This window comes from Toxorhynchites rutilus, chromosome 3 (genome assembly GCF_029784135.1).
Source record: "Toxorhynchites rutilus septentrionalis strain SRP chromosome 3, ASM2978413v1, whole genome shotgun sequence".
Taxonomy (NCBI): domain Eukaryota; kingdom Metazoa; phylum Arthropoda; class Insecta; order Diptera; family Culicidae; genus Toxorhynchites; species Toxorhynchites rutilus.
This window is the reverse complement of record NC_073746.1, coordinates 276,921,301-276,938,414: the sequence shown is the minus strand read 5'-3', so window position 1 is coordinate 276,938,414 and position 17,114 is coordinate 276,921,301. Positions and strand designations below refer to the sequence as shown.

At 39.5% G+C, this 17,114-nt stretch overlaps 3 protein-coding genes across 7 annotated transcripts in view; 1 reads left to right on the top strand and 2 right to left on the bottom strand.

The window, feature by feature from the left end:
- Positions 1-3,749: 3,749 nt before the first annotated feature.
- The window catches only part of LOC129776053 (casein kinase I), a 102,066-nt gene continuing 88,701 nt past the window's right edge, over positions 3,750-17,114 (top strand). The window contains exons 1-2 of one of the 4 annotated variants that reach the window (XM_055781434.1): positions 3,750-4,096; positions 6,952-7,142. In XM_055781434.1, coding sequence (XP_055637409.1) covers positions 4,047-4,096; positions 6,952-7,142 — 241 coding nt within the window. In that variant the 5' untranslated portion in view covers positions 3,750-4,046. The remainder of the gene's footprint in view (positions 4,097-6,951; positions 7,143-17,114) is intronic. The other 3 variants (XM_055781433.1, XM_055781431.1, XM_055781435.1) reach the window with 3 other exon arrangements.
- On the bottom strand, positions 7,163-8,386 carry LOC129776054 (uncharacterized). 2 transcript variants are annotated; one of them, XM_055781436.1, is made up of 3 exons: positions 8,320-8,386; positions 7,442-8,269; positions 7,163-7,382 (listed from the first exon to the last, which is right to left on the bottom strand). In XM_055781436.1, the coding sequence occupies exons 1-3, from the start codon at positions 8,362-8,364 to the stop codon at positions 7,188-7,190; spliced, it is 1,068 nt and encodes a 355-aa protein (XP_055637411.1). In that variant the 5' UTR covers positions 8,365-8,386; the 3' UTR covers positions 7,163-7,187. The 2 variants fall into 2 exon arrangements, with proteins under 2 accessions (XP_055637411.1, XP_055637412.1); XM_055781437.1 differs by having other exon boundaries at positions 8,341-8,375.
- On the bottom strand, positions 14,240-16,005 carry LOC129776055 (uncharacterized). The gene is made up of 2 exons (XM_055781438.1): positions 15,238-16,005; positions 14,240-15,178 (listed from the first exon to the last, which is right to left on the bottom strand). Exons 1-2 carry the CDS (start codon positions 15,991-15,993, stop codon positions 14,981-14,983), a joined length of 954 nt encoding a protein of 317 aa, XP_055637413.1. The 5' UTR covers positions 15,994-16,005; the 3' UTR covers positions 14,240-14,980.

Below are 17,114 nucleotides of genomic sequence, written 5' to 3'. Positions count from 1 at the left end.
TGGAAACTTTCCTGAACTCTTCCTGTACAAACAGTACATCAAAAATTTACCAAGGATATACGAGTATTACATTGAAACGTGTTGTCCAACTTAGTAGGGTGATAGCCCTATACAGCGATTTCAGGAAAATAAAGACCAACAGAAAAAAAAGTTTCTCGGATTTTGTATAAACCTTTAATATTTATTTCATTTCCAAAAAATGAACTCTATGAAAATCCTGTTTTTGATACTTGTTTTTAAACCGATGAAAAAATTGTAATAATTATTTTTTTCGTCAAAGTAAAAAAATATCCTTGTACAGCATTTATTAGATTTTTCAAAACTGCCTTTCGTTTGCCGGTGCGACCATTATTTATTGAACAAACGAAAGGGGAAATTTTTCATTAAAACAAAACTATCTCTGTATTGTGTTTTTTCCCGCAATTTTTTGTCTATTATATCTACACACACCAAGATGGAAATTTGTTCCTCAAATATTCTAAAACATAAGAGTTTAAGCTTCAAAATGATGGCCATTCCATTTTCATGCATTGATTTTTCACAAGGTAACAAAAATCACCTAAAAAATTTCTTTGGGCTAGATAGGGTACCAATGAAAGGGAAAAAATGGAAAAAATCGACCCTAGAACTTAAAAAAGTTACCCTATACAAAATGTTCACCACCTCGAAAAGACACCCTGTGCCAAATATCAGCTCGATCGGACTTAATTGAAAGTGGCGCAAAGCGGTCAAAAGTTGAGTTTTTAGAAAATCGAAAAATCATCCAAAGGGAAAAAATCGTGGTTTTCGAAAAAAAAATCTTGATGCCAAATGTCTTCAAATTGCATTAAACGTCGAGATCATCTCGAAAAAAAATTGTCAAAAATCGACACTCTGGGACTTTTTTCGGAATACAAGACGAAACGTATGATTTTTGGTACCAATAAAAATAGTTATCTCGATTTTTCATTCGGAACTTGTTGCGAAATGTTGATTTGCACGAGATTTAGAGTGTCGATTTTTGACAAAAAAAAATTTCGGGATGACACTAGATCTCGACGTTGCATGCAATTTTAAGACATTTAGCATCAAAAATTTATTTTCGGAAACCCCAATTTTCAAATCACCCAAGGGGGAAGGGGTGATTTTTCGATTTTCGAAAAACTCAAACTTTGACCGCTCTGCGCCACTCTCTCTTAAGCTTTATTGAGCTGATATTTGGCATAGGGTGTTTTTCGAGGTGGTGAACAATTTTTATGGGGTAACTTTTTGAAATAAGCGATGACAATTTTCATTGGCACCCTAGGCTAAACACATCAGAAACCACGAGAAACAAACATATTCAAAATTTCCCGTGATAGTACACTATTAAGGGAGCAGCATAGCATTTTTCTTGAAATGGCTCACCTTCATTTGCGGTTCATTAGCTACAAATTTGGGCGTACATATTAGCAAAATAGTCGATTTTTCAGACCACCCTAGTTGAGAAATAAGGACCCTAAGGTTGATATAAAAAACGCAGGTGTTATTTTTTTCGGAAAGGAATAACCGTTTTGAGCAAGACCCGAGCATTTAATGTTTTTTTTTGTGGAATCACAAATAATATAGACGAATTTCATGCCAACTCGGTTGACCATTGAAAGGATCGACTCAGATTGCAGTGAAATTTTGTGCGTAATGTTTCTACACCATCTAGGCGACTTTGCATACCCGAAATCTCCTAAAAAAAATTAGAGGAGTTTTTTTTCCTGAATTATTACAAAAAAAATCTAATTTAAAAACTATAAGACCTACAAAACTTTGGTCAAAGAATTAAATGTAGGAGATTGTTTTTAACGAAAACAAACAATTTTTTTTAAAAGATGTCCTTGAAAGAAATATTGAAAAAACTAAAACTGATTTTTCCCAAAAAGGTATTTTTTTAAAATTCTGATTAAAATAATATGTATTATATGAATATTATAAAAAAATGTATATTGAGCAGCAAAAAGCTGCATTTCAGTTTTGGAATCATAAGTTTCCTAAGATACAATTGAAGTTTTTCTGTCCGTCGTGTCCGTCTGATCCTCACTTCCCCTATGCAACTCGATATATGGTTGACGAGTCAATTATTTTCGAGATCAGTGGCACAATTTTGCTTCATTTCAGTCTATCGGAGTATTTTCTCTGTCGATTTTCTGTTCGACATTCCTTCTGTCGTTTCTTTTCAAATTGGAAAGCAGAAGCTCTCGTTGACGATTGTGAATCCGGTCGAATGGAATGTATTCATCATCCTAGTCAAAGTGTTTAATTTCGCATCCGAAATGACGCTCGCTGCTATTCAATTGAATGTTTCTTCCATTCCAGTTCATGGATTGGATTGTGCTTGGAATGTTTAAAAGAAAAAAAATAGAAGGTTGGTGTCCAAAATGACCGCATTGTTAACGTAGGACTGCGAAGTTGTTAAAATTGCCGGCGGGAACAAACATTACAGGAATTGACGAATGAACTCTTGTACAAATTTTTGCCAATACTGACAATGGCCGATGACTGAAGACTTGCACCGAGTGAATGATTGAAAATAAAAGTCAATTTGTCAAACTGTCAAAATAACTTTTAGCATTATTGAATATCAAAGTAGTTTTTCAGTATCTCTCAAAAACATTGTTTCCAAACGAAACTGTCCTGACATTATACTACTGTACAGCCTCCGCTGATTATCAACGGAGGCTCCTAACTCAATGTGTGGTAGTGGCGGCGGCGAACACATTTTCGCCTTCAGTTTTTCACCGAATACCACAGCTCTCTCCGCTGGGAAATACCTTTTGCACATCCGTCTTGAAACACCCTGCACTTTGACAATCAATTCATTTTGCACTTTGGAATGCGTCGATTTTTTTTAAATGTAAAATGTAAAAAAATAGTGGTCTTGAAAAGGACCAATGGTTTGCGTGGTTTTTTAGAAACAACTTAAGATGGTTGATTAATGATTTATTGTTGTTCTCGTGAGAGCAAAACACAAGTTGCCCATTTGTCGAGATTTGTGTACTTATTGTCAATGTACGCAGTTGACATCTCTTCTTCTAGACACATGCTGCAGCCAGAGATGATTCTACATTTGTTCAATCACCACCATTATCATCTACCTTTGACAGTGCATAAAGTAAACAATGTACAAGGGCAGTCCGATAAGTACTTAGCCTGAGAGGCAATGAAGGTATTTTTGTTTTTTTTTTCGTTGGCTCAAAAGGTCGATTTTCGGCCAAATTTCTTTTTTCGAGATGATACCAGATCGCGACTGTTATTTTACAGTTTACTGGAATTAAGTTATTAGAATTCACTCGAATGTCACATGAAACCGAATGTACCATTTACCAAAGCCAGAAGCCGCTCATTCCCGTTCGGTAACAATAACCTCTGCTAACAGCACGACCAACCAGTACAAAACAACCCGTGCTCCAGTGTATATATCATGCTGAACGTGAGTGATTATCACACACCCCCACAGAGCGACGGTTTCGCGACAGCAACAGCGCGAGGCTGTAATTAATGACAGTTTATTTGAGCCTGCATCAGCAATCTGTTAATCAAATCATTTACACCGATTGCGTGATATCTGCACGCGGCAAATATCTGGGTATTAGTGTTGGTGTTTGTGTGAGGTGTAATCCCCAATGCGCGCAATCAGCAGCGACAGCAGACCCCCCCCCCCTCCCTAACATCTCTGCGGTAACACTAAATTCGGGAGAATCCAACGTCCATCTCTTTGCATCACACCAGACCTCTAGTGTATGCTGAAGATTAACGCTAGAAACAGCTTCTCTGGTGATTGCGTGTGCGTGCGTCTTCATCATGTGAGTCAGAGGACATAGTATTTTCCGGTACTTCTCCCACGCAGTAACGGCTTCCGTGGGCGATATGTACTGGTTGTGTCATTGCGGTAACTAGGAAGCATTCCAAGAGCAGCAACTATTCGCAACCGGTAAAAGGGCTTACCAGTGTTCGAGAAGCAAGAGAGCTGTGTATTTTTCCTGTGCTAAGTTGTGGAGCCACGGTACAACCCTGTACCTTAGGCCGATAAGCTGCAAATGTTATGTGTTCCGATGAAATTTCGCCCGAAAAAGATAACTCACTTCAGGTAAGGTGCCTCCCAAGTGTGGCTGCACACGAAAACGCCATAATTTTGTTTTCCGTATGGTTTTGCTATTCACGAATAGCACCATTCATTTTTTGTTCGTAGCTCTTGAAAAAAGTAGAAGGCGGGTTATTCTCTCTACTGCTGGCTTTATTCTGCACCGCAGTTCAAAAATGCACATGCATTTGATATTCTTCCTTTGTTTTTCTTTGGAGATGGTTTAGTGTCTTCGAATAATCTTCACCAACATTAGCATTAATTTACCGTTCTCTCTATGAATATATAAATAAGTTGATTTTTTTCTTTTTTTAGATCCAGCAAAATTTCCTAAGTTTCACCACCCAAAATTTTCTTTCTCCAAAAAAAAGTTCATCTGACTTGCATGCAAATTCTCGAATTTTCCACTTTAAATACTATCTAAAATTAACAAACATTCTGTTAATCGGGATATCAACCATGCAATAATGAATATTGAACAAGGAATACAATTATTCTCTAGGAACATTAGTTCGTTTAAAAACAAAAAAAAAAGGTTTCATTAGAGTCTGATATCTGTGTATGGGAAGTGAAGACTAGATTTGTAACACTGAATTATTTTTTAAGCGATTGATGCGTGCCCAACTCCCGTGACCGAGTGGTTAGCGTCATAACTAACATGCCGGGTGATCACGCGTATTCCAGAGCTCGCCACTCAGAATGCATTGCAAGGCGTATTATCTGGCATAGAAATCTCAACTAAATACTAATAAAAATGACGCAAGTAATACTACGTTGAGACGGCGAAGTTCCTCTAGGAACGTTAGTGCCATTGAAGGAGAAGAAGCGTGCCCAACTATGCGAAGATAACGGCAGAAACTTAATTTAAATCTGGATTCCAGAATCTAGAATCACCCTCTAAAAATTTCAATCGGGGAACGAAGAGTTGGATCCAGGATCCATAACTGGGTTTTGACTCTTAGATTTGGTATTACATTTGCTTTCTTGTGCGCTTATTTTGTCTTAACAGGCCTTTTATTTTTTTTCGGAATTTTGAATGAGGAAAAATAAAATTTCAGATTGATATTGGGAATCAGAGAGGAAGGGGGGGGGGTGTCTAGCAACCATAGAATCATTTATTGCACCCTGAAGCCTCCACATGCCAAATTTCGTTTCATTTTTTTGATTAATTCTCGAGTAATGTAGAAATTTGTGTTTCATTTGCATGGCAGGGCCCCCCCCACTCTTAGAGAGGGGGAGGGGTCTCGAACTATCATGAGAACCTTCCCCGATCTCAAAAATGCCTACATACAAATTTTCATGTCGATCGGTTCAGTAGTTTCCGAGTCCATAAAAATCAAACAGACAGAAATCCATTTATATATATATATATATATATATATATATATATATATATATATATATATATATATATATATATATATATATATATATATATATATATATATATATGTATATATACAGTGGAACCTCGATTATCCGCGAGCGGATGATTCACGGTGCGGATTATGCGCGGCAGCGAGTTCCATTGTAAATCCATAGGCCTCCCCAGATTTTGTCAGTGAGTGATAGACTCATGCACTTTTGTTTTAATCACTGCTTTTACATTATCTGGCTACTGGCTATTTCTGTGTTGATAAAACATAGTTCTCATGATGAAATTTTTTTTTCTTCGTGTTTGAAACTCATTTTTAGTCCTTGATTGCGTTATCCGCGATTTTCGTTATTTGCGGTGAGCTAGCTAGACTATTCCGCTGATAATCGGGGTTTAGATTCTGGTGTCACCAATATCACTGATGATTCGTTATTGATTTTGGTTTCAACTAGTGACCTACTACGAGTTTCTGTATGAAAATGTCGCTGAAACAAGAATTAATTCGTTTGCGGATCGAAAACGGATGAAATAAAGTGACGATTGCTTTATTGCAGTTGAATCGAATTTTAGTATTTCAACGATTTAAATCATTGATTGCGCTAATTCTTGCATTTATTCGTTCGAGGTTGACACCAGCTTGCTGCTCGTGTTTTCGTCTGTATGTATATGAATGTCCGATTCCGATCCACCTACATTGGGTTATTCTCTCGACAGTGTTTGAGCGGCTTTTAATCGTTTTCGCTTCCGTGCGCGAGGATTCAATAAAATTAAATTAAAATTTATTGACTCTTCACGAACGCGCACGTTTTGGGATAAGTTATTATTATCGTAGGTAGTGGCAGAGCACAGCTTTCAAATCAGTTTAGTTTTTTTTTCGCACCTGCCATCCAACACGACGCCGATGCATGCATGTTCACATATAGCACAATCACATATACGCCATATTCCAACCGAGGTGTACAAGAAGCAACATGATCACTACGTAAAAATTGCAATACAGCACTAACGGCGGCGACAATAACACAAAAACAGATCCAGCGCTTTGACACTTGGTGGTGTTGTTTTGTTTGCAAACGAATATGTAAATAAATGTGGCCGTTGTCCTGTAGTGATAAAACTAAAAACAACAGAAAAAAACGGCCGGATCGCGAAGCTGGAGCGAAATGAGACTCTATATCTGGTAATATGGAACATGTTTGGGTCATAGGTTCAGTGTTATTTCGTAATGAAGTGTTTCACTGAATTAAATTGGTCATTCAAAAAAAAAAGTCTTTGTTGTTATTATTCATTTATGTGGTTGACGAGAGCAACTTTTAGATACCAAATTGAAGTTTATTTAATGCATTTCATTTGTTTTGTAATACTGAAATTTATGAAAATATTTATAATACGTTTCAGGACCTAGCAAGAAATGTCACCTACGTATTTGCAACGTAAATTGGGCAAGTACTCATGATTTTTATTCTATTCTCTATCTACCTTACAGTGGAGTTCCCGGTGCCGGAACGTCAAATACAGCCGGTGGCGGAGGCGGCGCAGGAACCACGCGTGGCGGTGGAACCAGCATGTACTCTGCACGGCACTCGGTCAGTTCGTCGTCCGGCGTCTTGATGGTCGGACCGAACTTCCGGGTTGGGAAGAAAATCGGCTGTGGTAATTTCGGCGAACTGAGGCTAGGTAAGTATCAAACAAACACATAGCAATTTTCAACATTTTTTGTTGTTATCCAAATATGCCACACATAGCAATTTTAAAGCCTATACTCGTCGAAGCTGCTGCGACTTCAGCGGCCACACCGAAAGCGCACAGTCCCAGCTGGGGTTGGAAGCTACCAATAGCATTACTCGCTCGCACGATGAGGTTCGCCCATTGGACCGGAAGGTTAATAATGTTTGTACTCGCCGAACGGGCAATAACCTAAAAATGAGAGAATTCGACAAAACATCTTCTGCATAATTTTCAATCATCTCACATACCCGCGCGTAACAACTTCTCTGTGCAGCTTCCTGCTCTGAGCCCGTCTCGTTCGCAAAGTTTTGCGCATTACAAAGACCCAAATCTTGTAACCAAAGGCCGTAGACATCGTTTGTAAGGGCAACCGTTGATCGGAATTGCTGTACAATCCCCAACGCCTCATTCCATCTGTCCGCAATGCAACCGATCGCTTTCTCGACCACCCGACGACCGGCAGTCGCTGGTGTATCGCCAACGCAAGACCTTCCTTGGACGCCCATTGTTTGGTACAAATTCACTGCGTTCTGCAACCCATCCCAAACTTGTTGTGTAACGGTAGCCTGCGTCGAGTTGACGAGCCCAGAGAAGAAGGACTGCGCATTGTCAAGTGCCGTCAGAGTGGTGGAAATTATCGATTGCCCAACAGATGAATACTGGCGGGTGAAAAATTCCACTAATCGGTCTAGGTTCTGAACCGGAACTCCACTGCTAGTGGCGAGTGTGCTGATCAACTGCCATGGCTGTTGATTGTTGATTTGGGAACTGGCTCCTATCAGACTTATGATGGAGCTTGGAAGACGGGTCAGATAGTCGTGGTACGAAAGGTCCGAACCATCGATTGTTGGGATCGGGATGGATGAAATCGATGTGATGGGAATTGCACGCGTTTTTCGTCGGAGGACGGTTCCAGGGGAGTTTCTTAGATCAACTGGGTTCGGGGGCTGACCATACTTGAATAGTTCATCCAGTCCATCGATGGTAGGTTCGTGGTCAATTGATTCAGAACGATAATCCGCGCTGGTTATGTTATCTCCATTGTAGAATGCTTGGATTGTGGTGATTAAAAAGATCTGCAAAAAACATGAAATTCGGTAATGTCTTTTCTTATTTTTTTTCCCACCTGAACACCGAGAACAAGCACCCTGAAACACGACCAGCGAATCATTGTAGAATAACATGAAGCCACTTGGAGGTTGCAGTTTTTATCCATTCGAAGGTCAATCTATTCGTTCAACCCGACATTGTTTAGTTATGTAGATCAACATTTGAACAGTTGGCGCGTCGGTGTAAGATAAACCATATTTGTGTTTCCATTGTTTAAGTGGGTAAGTGGTGCTTCTATCTTTTAATTCAGGAGGTATAGGGTGTAAAATGAAAATCTCAAAACTTAACATGTATCATGTTATGAATGATTTCAAACGCTAATAAAAAATCCAAATGAAATTTTCTCAATTTTGAGAAAATTTTACCTATTTTTATGGTATATTTGTGTGTGTTTAACCTTTGAACATCATTTGTCAAGTGATGTAAGCAAATGTAGTGGTGATATATTTGCTATATCAGTTCGCTTCTCATGGAGCATCTTCAAAGCAACTATGATAAATCGCGCCTTTTACAGAAAATAATATACTTTTTGAAACAAACTATTGAACAATCCAAATTAAACTTTATAACGAAAATCCCACTATAATGTTTGTTTTTGCAGGCAATAACTTCGTAGTTCTACGTTACGCATTACAGTCGTGTTTAGGACATCACATTTTTTAATTTTACGTTGTTGAAAAACGAACAATAGAATTCTTCAGCCAGGCTCATAAGGCTTCATCGAGATTGCCTGATGTACATGACATTTGATAATACTTCCCCAAACAATTTGTATCATATATGACTTTGGTTCCTCTGTCTCTAAATTACATTGCAGATCCGAACAAATCAAAATTCTGTTTCAACTATTCAGTGAAGTAAAAAGTAGCCCATAGTAAATAAGCTGACTGACGCGTCTAGGCATTAATGGGTGACTGCACTCTTGAGTGATTTGGAGGGAAAATGTTCGCTATTTGTGTTCGTTCCTTTTATGAAGTGAAAACCCGCTCTAACATCATTGTTCTTCGTTTGTTCTGTTTTCAGCATTCGTTTGGACATCAATATTCAGTGTGATTTCAATTAAAATTTTAACATCGTACCGAAGTTAATGAAACCGTGATTAAAAGTTGAAGAGTTATGTCCGAAACACAACCTCATAGTTGATGTAGATAGCACGATACTTGTTGCATGTTACACGACCTTGCCGCTACAGACCTAATCCCACCCGGGACAAGCTCTCATTTACCCTCGCTCGGATATACAGAGGCCTGCAACTTGCTTGTATCGTCAGATTGATTGTTTTTTTCTATTATGAAGGCTTTAAACTACAAAGTTCATTCGAATCTAGCCTTGAAAAAGGCTAATCAATCAATGGAGGGTCCTGATATTGAATCAACGATCGTTCACTAGGTTAGCGGAGCCATTTAGGCTATGGAGACCCCTGTATCGGCAATAAAGATTCGTCACGGTGCTTGATTGTGTAGTAGGGCCAGCGCAGCTTGCTAATCATATCGTCAGTGATGAAGATGTTTTTGATTATAGAGGCTCCAAACTTTCTCAGTTCACTCGCCTCCAACCGTCAGTCGTTCTTCTTTTCTTTGATGCTCGGCCGCATGTCGCGAAACAGGTCAAAACATACCTGGAAATGCTAAAATGAGAGGTCCTATTCCACCCGCCGTATTCTCTAGACATTGCTTCGTCCGATTACTACATTTTTCGATCGACGCAAAATGGCCTGGTTGACCAGCAATTCCCCACTCTTATGGGGGGCTGCCATACAAATGAAACATAAATTTCTGCATTACTCGAGAATTAATCAAGCAAACGAAACCAAATTTGGCATGTGAAGGTTTTAGGGCGTAATGAATGCTTTTACGGTGGTTAGATACTCCTCCCCCTCTCTTAGGGGGGGCTGCCATACAAATGAAGCACAAATTTCTGCATTATTCGAGAATTAGTCAAGCAAACGAAACCAAATTAGGCATGTGAAGGTTTTAGAGTGCACTAAATGTTTTACGGTGGTTAGATACTCCTCCCCCTTCTGTAAGGGGAGGCTGCCATACAAATAAATCTCAAATTTCTGCATTACTCGAGAATTAATCAAGCAAATGAAGCCAAATTAGGAATATGGAGGTTTTAGGGTGCACTAAATGTGTCTATGTGTCTAAAAAAATGTGTCTAAGCGGGGGCTGCCATGCAAATGGAACACAAATTTTTGTATTACTCGAGAACTAGTCAAGTAAATGGAACCAAATTAGGTATATGGAGGTTTTAGGGCGCAATAAATGTTTTCAGGGTGGTTAGACACTCCACTCCCCTCTGTAAGGGGAGGCTGCCATAAAAATGAAACACACATTTCTGCATTACTAGAGAATTAATCAAGCTATACAAATGAAGCATACATTTCCGCATAATTCAAGAATTAATCAAGCAAACGGAACTAAATTTGGCATGTGGAGGTTCTATGGGGAAGAAACATTTCTAAGGTGGTTCGACACTCCTCCCCCTTCTCTAATGGAAGAAGAGGGGTTGGGGCCTGTCTTTATTCTATCATATCCTCTATATCAAACATTCCATCCATGTAACGGAGAAACATGTTATTTGCAAGTGGTTGAAAAATCTTGAACGAGAATTGTGTCTGAAAATAATCTGATGTTATAATGATGAGATTTGGTAGAAGCGTTCAAATAAGAAGAGCAGAAGATCGAGGTAGACGGTAAATTCAACGAGGTCTATTAGAAGATCAATCAATGAACAGTTCTGCGATTGGGCTCATGAACTCACGCTTAGTAAGAAAACGTGAATGCTTGAAGGTATTGATAACAAAAAAACAAATTTTGGGCGGGACGAAGTTTGCCGGGTCAGCTAGTTTAGTATAAATTCTTAGTATCCTTAGGAGTCATGCCAGGAGTCAGAATACTGCCTTAAATTCGAGTTGAATGCCTACATCAAACAATTTGTTGTTGTCAGTTTAGAAATTTTAATCATAATCTTTTATCACTGATCTAGTTTTTCGTTGCTGTCTTAACCACTGTCGCCAAAACGTTGTCATGGGCACAAATGGCACCCATCTGCAGCTTCGTCTCGCGAGAAACGTTTCAATTATCCTTTATCAAGCATTATTTCCCACCCACACAAGTCTCTCGTTCGCCCATCTACTCAAGGGCCATCCTTCAAACTGTGAAACAGCTCAAAGCATAGAGCTTTAAAATCGCGAAAAAGATCGTGAAAAAGAAAGTTTCATGCAGTGAGCAACACAATGTTATCTTAATTTTTTTGTTCTGCGAGTATCCTCAAAATATCAGTATACCACAAAGTAACGTTAAAGGTATTTCAAGTTTGTATTTTTCTTATTTCTTTTTGAGAAGGGAACAGCAAACGCGCGTCATATCCCTTGCTCGTAACTGGCACGTTTCTAGACAGGAAAAGTTTCATTCTTTTCGAGCGTCAGGGATCGGGAAAATGGAATAAGCGCGATGGGAATGTAATCACGTAATCAGTGGGAAATTGATGAGCTTTTGAAGTAAGTATATTGGGCCCTATTCCAGAAAACGAGACAAGGAGACGAGCACTCGTCTCGTTTGTTTTCATATTCCAGAAGTCGAGCTCGACTAAAAACAGACGAGTAGCTCGTCTGGTTCGACGACCGTTTGGCCGCGCTCGTCAATGAATCAATCGAATCGTCTAGTTTGTTTGATGTGTTTGCCTTTATCTTCTGCTCTGCCTTTATCTTCAAATTTTTCACGACTAAACTAGTATTGCATAAGCAATGTATATTTTCAACTGCAACCATCAAATTCAATTTAGTAGTTGCAAGATTTTACAGATTTTCAGATGGGCCTCTTCCAAACAACACAACCAAATGTAAACATTGAATTCATATCCAGAGATGCTAGATGACTGTTTTGAATACAGGATTTTCCAACTTTAAATTCCGAAAGTAAATTGAAATAAAACACACTTAGAATTCGAATTTCGATGAAAGTTTTATTTCAAATTAAAGTTTGGTTTATGCCATTATGTGTGAAATACAACATCATTCAAATGTCCACCTAGGGCTTCTTCGTACACCTTGATCCGGAACAGGTAATTTTCGATGACTTTTCGGCTCATATGGGGCGGTATCTCGGTCATAACTTCACGAATATTGTCTTTCAAATGTTCAAGAGTTTGCGGAGAGTTGACATAGACACGGTCTTTCGCATAACCCCACAAAAAAAAAGTCTAGCGGGTTCAAATCGCATGATCTGTGGACGGCCAATTGGCATCACCAAAACGCGAAATTATGCGTCCTTCAAATTTCGTTCGCAATATGGCCATGTTCGGTCGTGTTGTGTGGCACGTGGCACCGTCCTGCTGAAACCAAATGTCATCCGTATCCATATCTTCAATTTGTGGCAAAAAAAAATCGGTTAACATGCGGCCATAGCGCTCACCATTCACAGTTACCGTCTCGCCGTCCTCATTTTCAAAGAAATACGGGCCGATGACTCCACCAGACCATAATGCGCACCAAACAGTGACTTTTGGCGGATGCAATGGCCTCTCAACAATCACGTGTGGATTTTCTGAGCCCCATATACGGGAATTTTGGGTGTTCACATAGCCACCGAGCTCAAAATGTGCCTCATCGCTGAAGAAAATTTGATGCGAAAATTCAGCATTTTGCTGCTGTTGTCCGTTCACCCAATCGACGTATGCCCGACGCATTCCATGGTCACCACGCTCTAATTTTTGTACCAGTTGATGGATGTAGGTGCAAGTCCAAATGCAAATTCGCCACAATGATGTGTTTGACAAGAGCAAATGCTGAGCACGCCGTGGAATCGAAACATTCGGGTCATCTTCCAAACTGGCAGCAACAGCAGCAATATTTTCGGCCGAACGCACATTACGATGATGCACAAGTTTCACAATATCCGCTACGGATCCAGTTTGTTCGAATTTACGCACTACATTAGCGATTGTGTGCTCTGTAGGCCGTCCATGACGACCAAAATCCGTCCGTAATGCTCGAAAAACATTTGCCGGTTTTTCATCATTTTTATAGTATAATTTAACAAAATTAACACGTTGTGCGATGCTAAAACGATCCATATTGTAAAATGGCAGACATTCAACTAACGATATGACATTTTGGTTGACAGCTATGTCAAACGGTTGTCAGCGCAAGGCTGTATACTTTCGGAAGCCCGAAATGGAAAACCCTGTATATTAACACGGCACGAAAAGGGTCTTAACATATTGAACGAAAATGAGTAATTCAAAACAACTACTTTATTGGAAATGCATATATAGATTTATAATTTTTCTTGATAAATCGTTGATTAGGTGAACAAATATTGCCCCCAACAAATCCATAATAGCAAAACGTCTGAGTGATGAAACCATATGCTCGAGGAAAAATATCATTGAAACCAAAAGATATATGAAACTTATTCCTTTTTGTTATGTTTTTTAAATATTTTGGCACTGAGAAAAGAGTATCGATAGAACAATTTTAAAACTGTTTGTTGTTTTTCTCAAAACAAAAACATGTCTTCTCATCTGACATTACTGATCATACCGAGAAAAACTGGCTGAAGTCTCTCCAGTTCACCAAATAAAACATTTCAAATTGACATAATAGGCACCTGAATAGGAGGCGATCTGGCGTAGTGGTAACATCCATGTCTCTCACGCTAAAGGTCACGAGTTCAATTCTCACTCCCGACATTCTTCCAAAAATGGAAGTAAAAGTGACGAGCCAGCCAAATGAGTTGAAAGTCACTATAAAATTAAAAAAAACACAGATAAAAAAAAATAAAAAAGCACCTGCATAACACATAATAAATAATAATAATAAAAGCACACATAACACATGAATATAACTATAGGATATGCAGAAAACTAAAAAAATCATCACCATATTATTATAATGTTTATACTATACTTTTTATTAATTTATAGTACGGATGGTTTGTACTGTAGCTTTTTGCGAAACCCTTATAATATGACTCTGGCATGTGTTATTGTTGTCAATTCGTCTTCAAATTACAATTACAAATTACGTCACATATTGCTAGATAATGTAAAAGTTGGCTAAAATTAAGTTTGATCTTCATTAAATAATTTATCCGCAAGTTGGGTCCGGCAAGGAAATCAAAAATGTCGCGTTGGGCGACGAACGTGTTAAGGAGAATTGACAACCTGACATTTTGAAACCGATTTTTTTCATACAACAGTACATTACTCATCAAAGATTTCATTCAAGACAGAGTGGCAATAGCTGTATAATAGGTATCTACGAGGTATGGCTATTGAATAACGAGGCTGGTTACGAAAAAGGGTTATATTTCAAAAATTACGGCACAACGATATGCTCCCTATCAAGTAATCGTGTTTGTTATCATTGCGACAATCAATCAGGAATCGAATCCCAATAGTTCCATTCACTCCATTAAGAAACAAAATAACTTAAAAGAAAACTGATAGATTGTTCATCTTCCTATGAGAGCAGAATCGAAATCGAAATATCTATTCCGGGAAAAAAATCTTCGTCCGTGTTCCACGTATGCAGTTCCAAAACGAAAACATAACAGATGATGATTCGCATTCAAGATTGATTCCAACCCACTCATACATAGGTGAAATTCCGCAACCAAACAATTCCGAGTAGGTAAAGATGTGTCTTCTGGGAAACCGGGTCAAATTATTTATTATATATGACGACCGCTACCACAATTGGTGATCCAACCATATAACCGCAGTGACACTTTGAAGACGTACGATGTTAGATCAGCTACACATTCTAGTATATTAGCCTTCGCCCGATATAGTGCTGACTCAGCGTCCGCTGTCATCTGGTAAGCGGCATATTCGAGCTTAAGGATCTTCTCTTTTAACTTCAGTATAGCCTGCGAAAGACCGTATAAGTTGACCGAGCAATACCATCGACGTCAGAATGATATCTTACCGAGGTAACACAGGCTAATCGGTTCAAACTGCCAGCTCCTGTATCGCCATTATTATGCACATCTTCGCATTCCCTCAGTTGATGGTCCTCCGGGTTACCTAGAGTATTGAGCAACTCCGTTAGATTGAACGTTGCTGCGTTCCCCAATTGAATTAAATGTCGAAGGCGCTCTTCCAGACAGTCATATCCGCTATGGTTCCGTATTGACTGGATGGTCTCATCAGCAAACTGCTTTCCTCCCGAGCAACGCTCTGCCGGGACGTTGTGTATGTTTGTCCGAATTGATTCCACGAATTCCTCCAGAAATCCTCCCGATTCGACGATCTGCTGCCGCAATTCGGTAGCAAACACGAACGCCTCCACAGTAGTCCTCTCAATCCATGCTAGATGTTCGAAGACTACATCCGTTGCCTTTATTTGGTATTCATGTGCCAGCTGCAGAATCACATTACTGAACCAATCGTCGCGTGTCCTATCGACTACCGTGGTTCCATTGAATGCGGCCAAATTGATCTGTATATTGGAGAGCATCGTTCCCGAGTCGGTGAGGTTAGCGAAGGTGTTTTCCCGATCTCCGATCTTGATCGCGTAGTTTGATGCGGTAGCGCTCGATGATGTCGAACCGCTAGTAGTGGCAGTAGTTGTAGCTGCGGTCCGCCTATAATAGGGCCGACGCCAGCCCCAGAAAAAGGCGTCAACCAGACTAGCATTTGCCAGAGATATTGTAACTGCTAGCAGTAATCTTAAGATGATCATCTTAGCGATAGCAATCGGCTGCCTTTAGGATCTGACATTGTCGCCTGTGTTTTATACATGCATATGCGGATGGCTGTGTTTGTCCAGATGGTGACCTTTAGCTGTTGAACAGCGGGTTCCTGCTGATTTGAATTGCTGAACATAATCCATAATTTGAATTATCTCTTGAAATCAACAGCAACAACAACAAGAGAGAAATGGATAGTGTTTTCTATTTAGATTTAGATGAGGGTTCCCGCAAGCAGTTGTGCACGGAGCAAACGTTCTATTGTCAGAAGGAGAACTAGTCCCTCGGGTCACGCATATGTATGCAAATTTGGACGTGGCGTTAACATCTTTTTAAAGTTGGAATAGATTTCAGAGACGGAAGTAGTCGACATAGGCCTTGACTATTTGGTGGTTTGTCACGTGGTATGGCTCCCTATCTGTTTCTTTCAAGGGTTTAACGATGTGTCGTGAGGGACGGTCGTTTCAACCTATCGGCAGTAATCAACGGAGGTGAAAAGAAAATCAAGCCAATTATTCATAGCACCCCCTCCCGAATTGGACTACTTAGTGACTACCGGCTGGTGATAGTTGTTCTGTTTCGAAATTTATGTTGCTTGTGGAACGCCTTAAAATCATTGCTGATAGAGCGCACGAATGAAGGTCGTTCAGGACGAAGTTAACATTACAGCCTTTGATTACAACGACGAAGATGGATGAATGAAATAAGAACGAATCTTTCTCCATAACGACAAAGTTTTCCTCTCTAATCAGGCACGTGAGGAGTCACGAGGTTGAAAATTTAATCAACACAAGCACCGCGCGGCTTGTGGCCATCCTCCACTCTCAGAGGAAAAGAAGACGGAATTTTGTAAGCGACGACAAAACGCGACCGGGCGGCGCTCGGAGAAGATAATTGAGTCTCTCTTCCTTTTACTCACATGTCTGAAAAGTTTATCTTTCATCAGGGAAATTCACGTTTACATGCTGCAAAAGCAGCATTGGTGTAGGCCCACCTATAGTTCTTTTTGGATTCCGTTCTGTGACATTCTGTGTGTACCTTTGCAAGAACGACACATTTAGAGGATGTTCATTTTATCATTTTCTATGTATGCAACAAAAAGGGTGGGTGGTGT

What these genes read in the sequence shown, in the direction of transcription:
- LOC129776055 (XM_055781438.1), bottom strand. Translation starts at nt 15,993, where the DNA reads ATGATCATCTTAAGATTACTGCTAGCAGTTACAATATCTCTGGCAAAT. An exon ending in GATTAGCCTGTGTTACCTCG is followed by an intron (nt 15,179 to 15,237) that starts GTAAGATATCAT and finishes GGTCTTTCGCAG; the next exon opens with GCTATACTGAAGTTAAAAGA.
- LOC129776054 (XM_055781436.1), bottom strand. Translation starts at nt 8,364, where the DNA reads ATGATTCGCTGGTCGTGTTTCAGGGTGCTTGTTCTCGGTGTTCAG. An exon ending in TGCTTGTTCTCGGTGTTCAG is followed by an intron (nt 8,270 to 8,319) that starts GTGGGAAAAAAA and finishes TGTTTTTTGCAG; the next exon opens with ATCTTTTTAATCACCACAAT. An exon ending in AGAGAAGTTGTTACGCGCGG is followed by an intron (nt 7,383 to 7,441) that starts GTATGTGAGATG and finishes TCTCATTTTTAG; the next exon opens with GTTATTGCCCGTTCGGCGAG.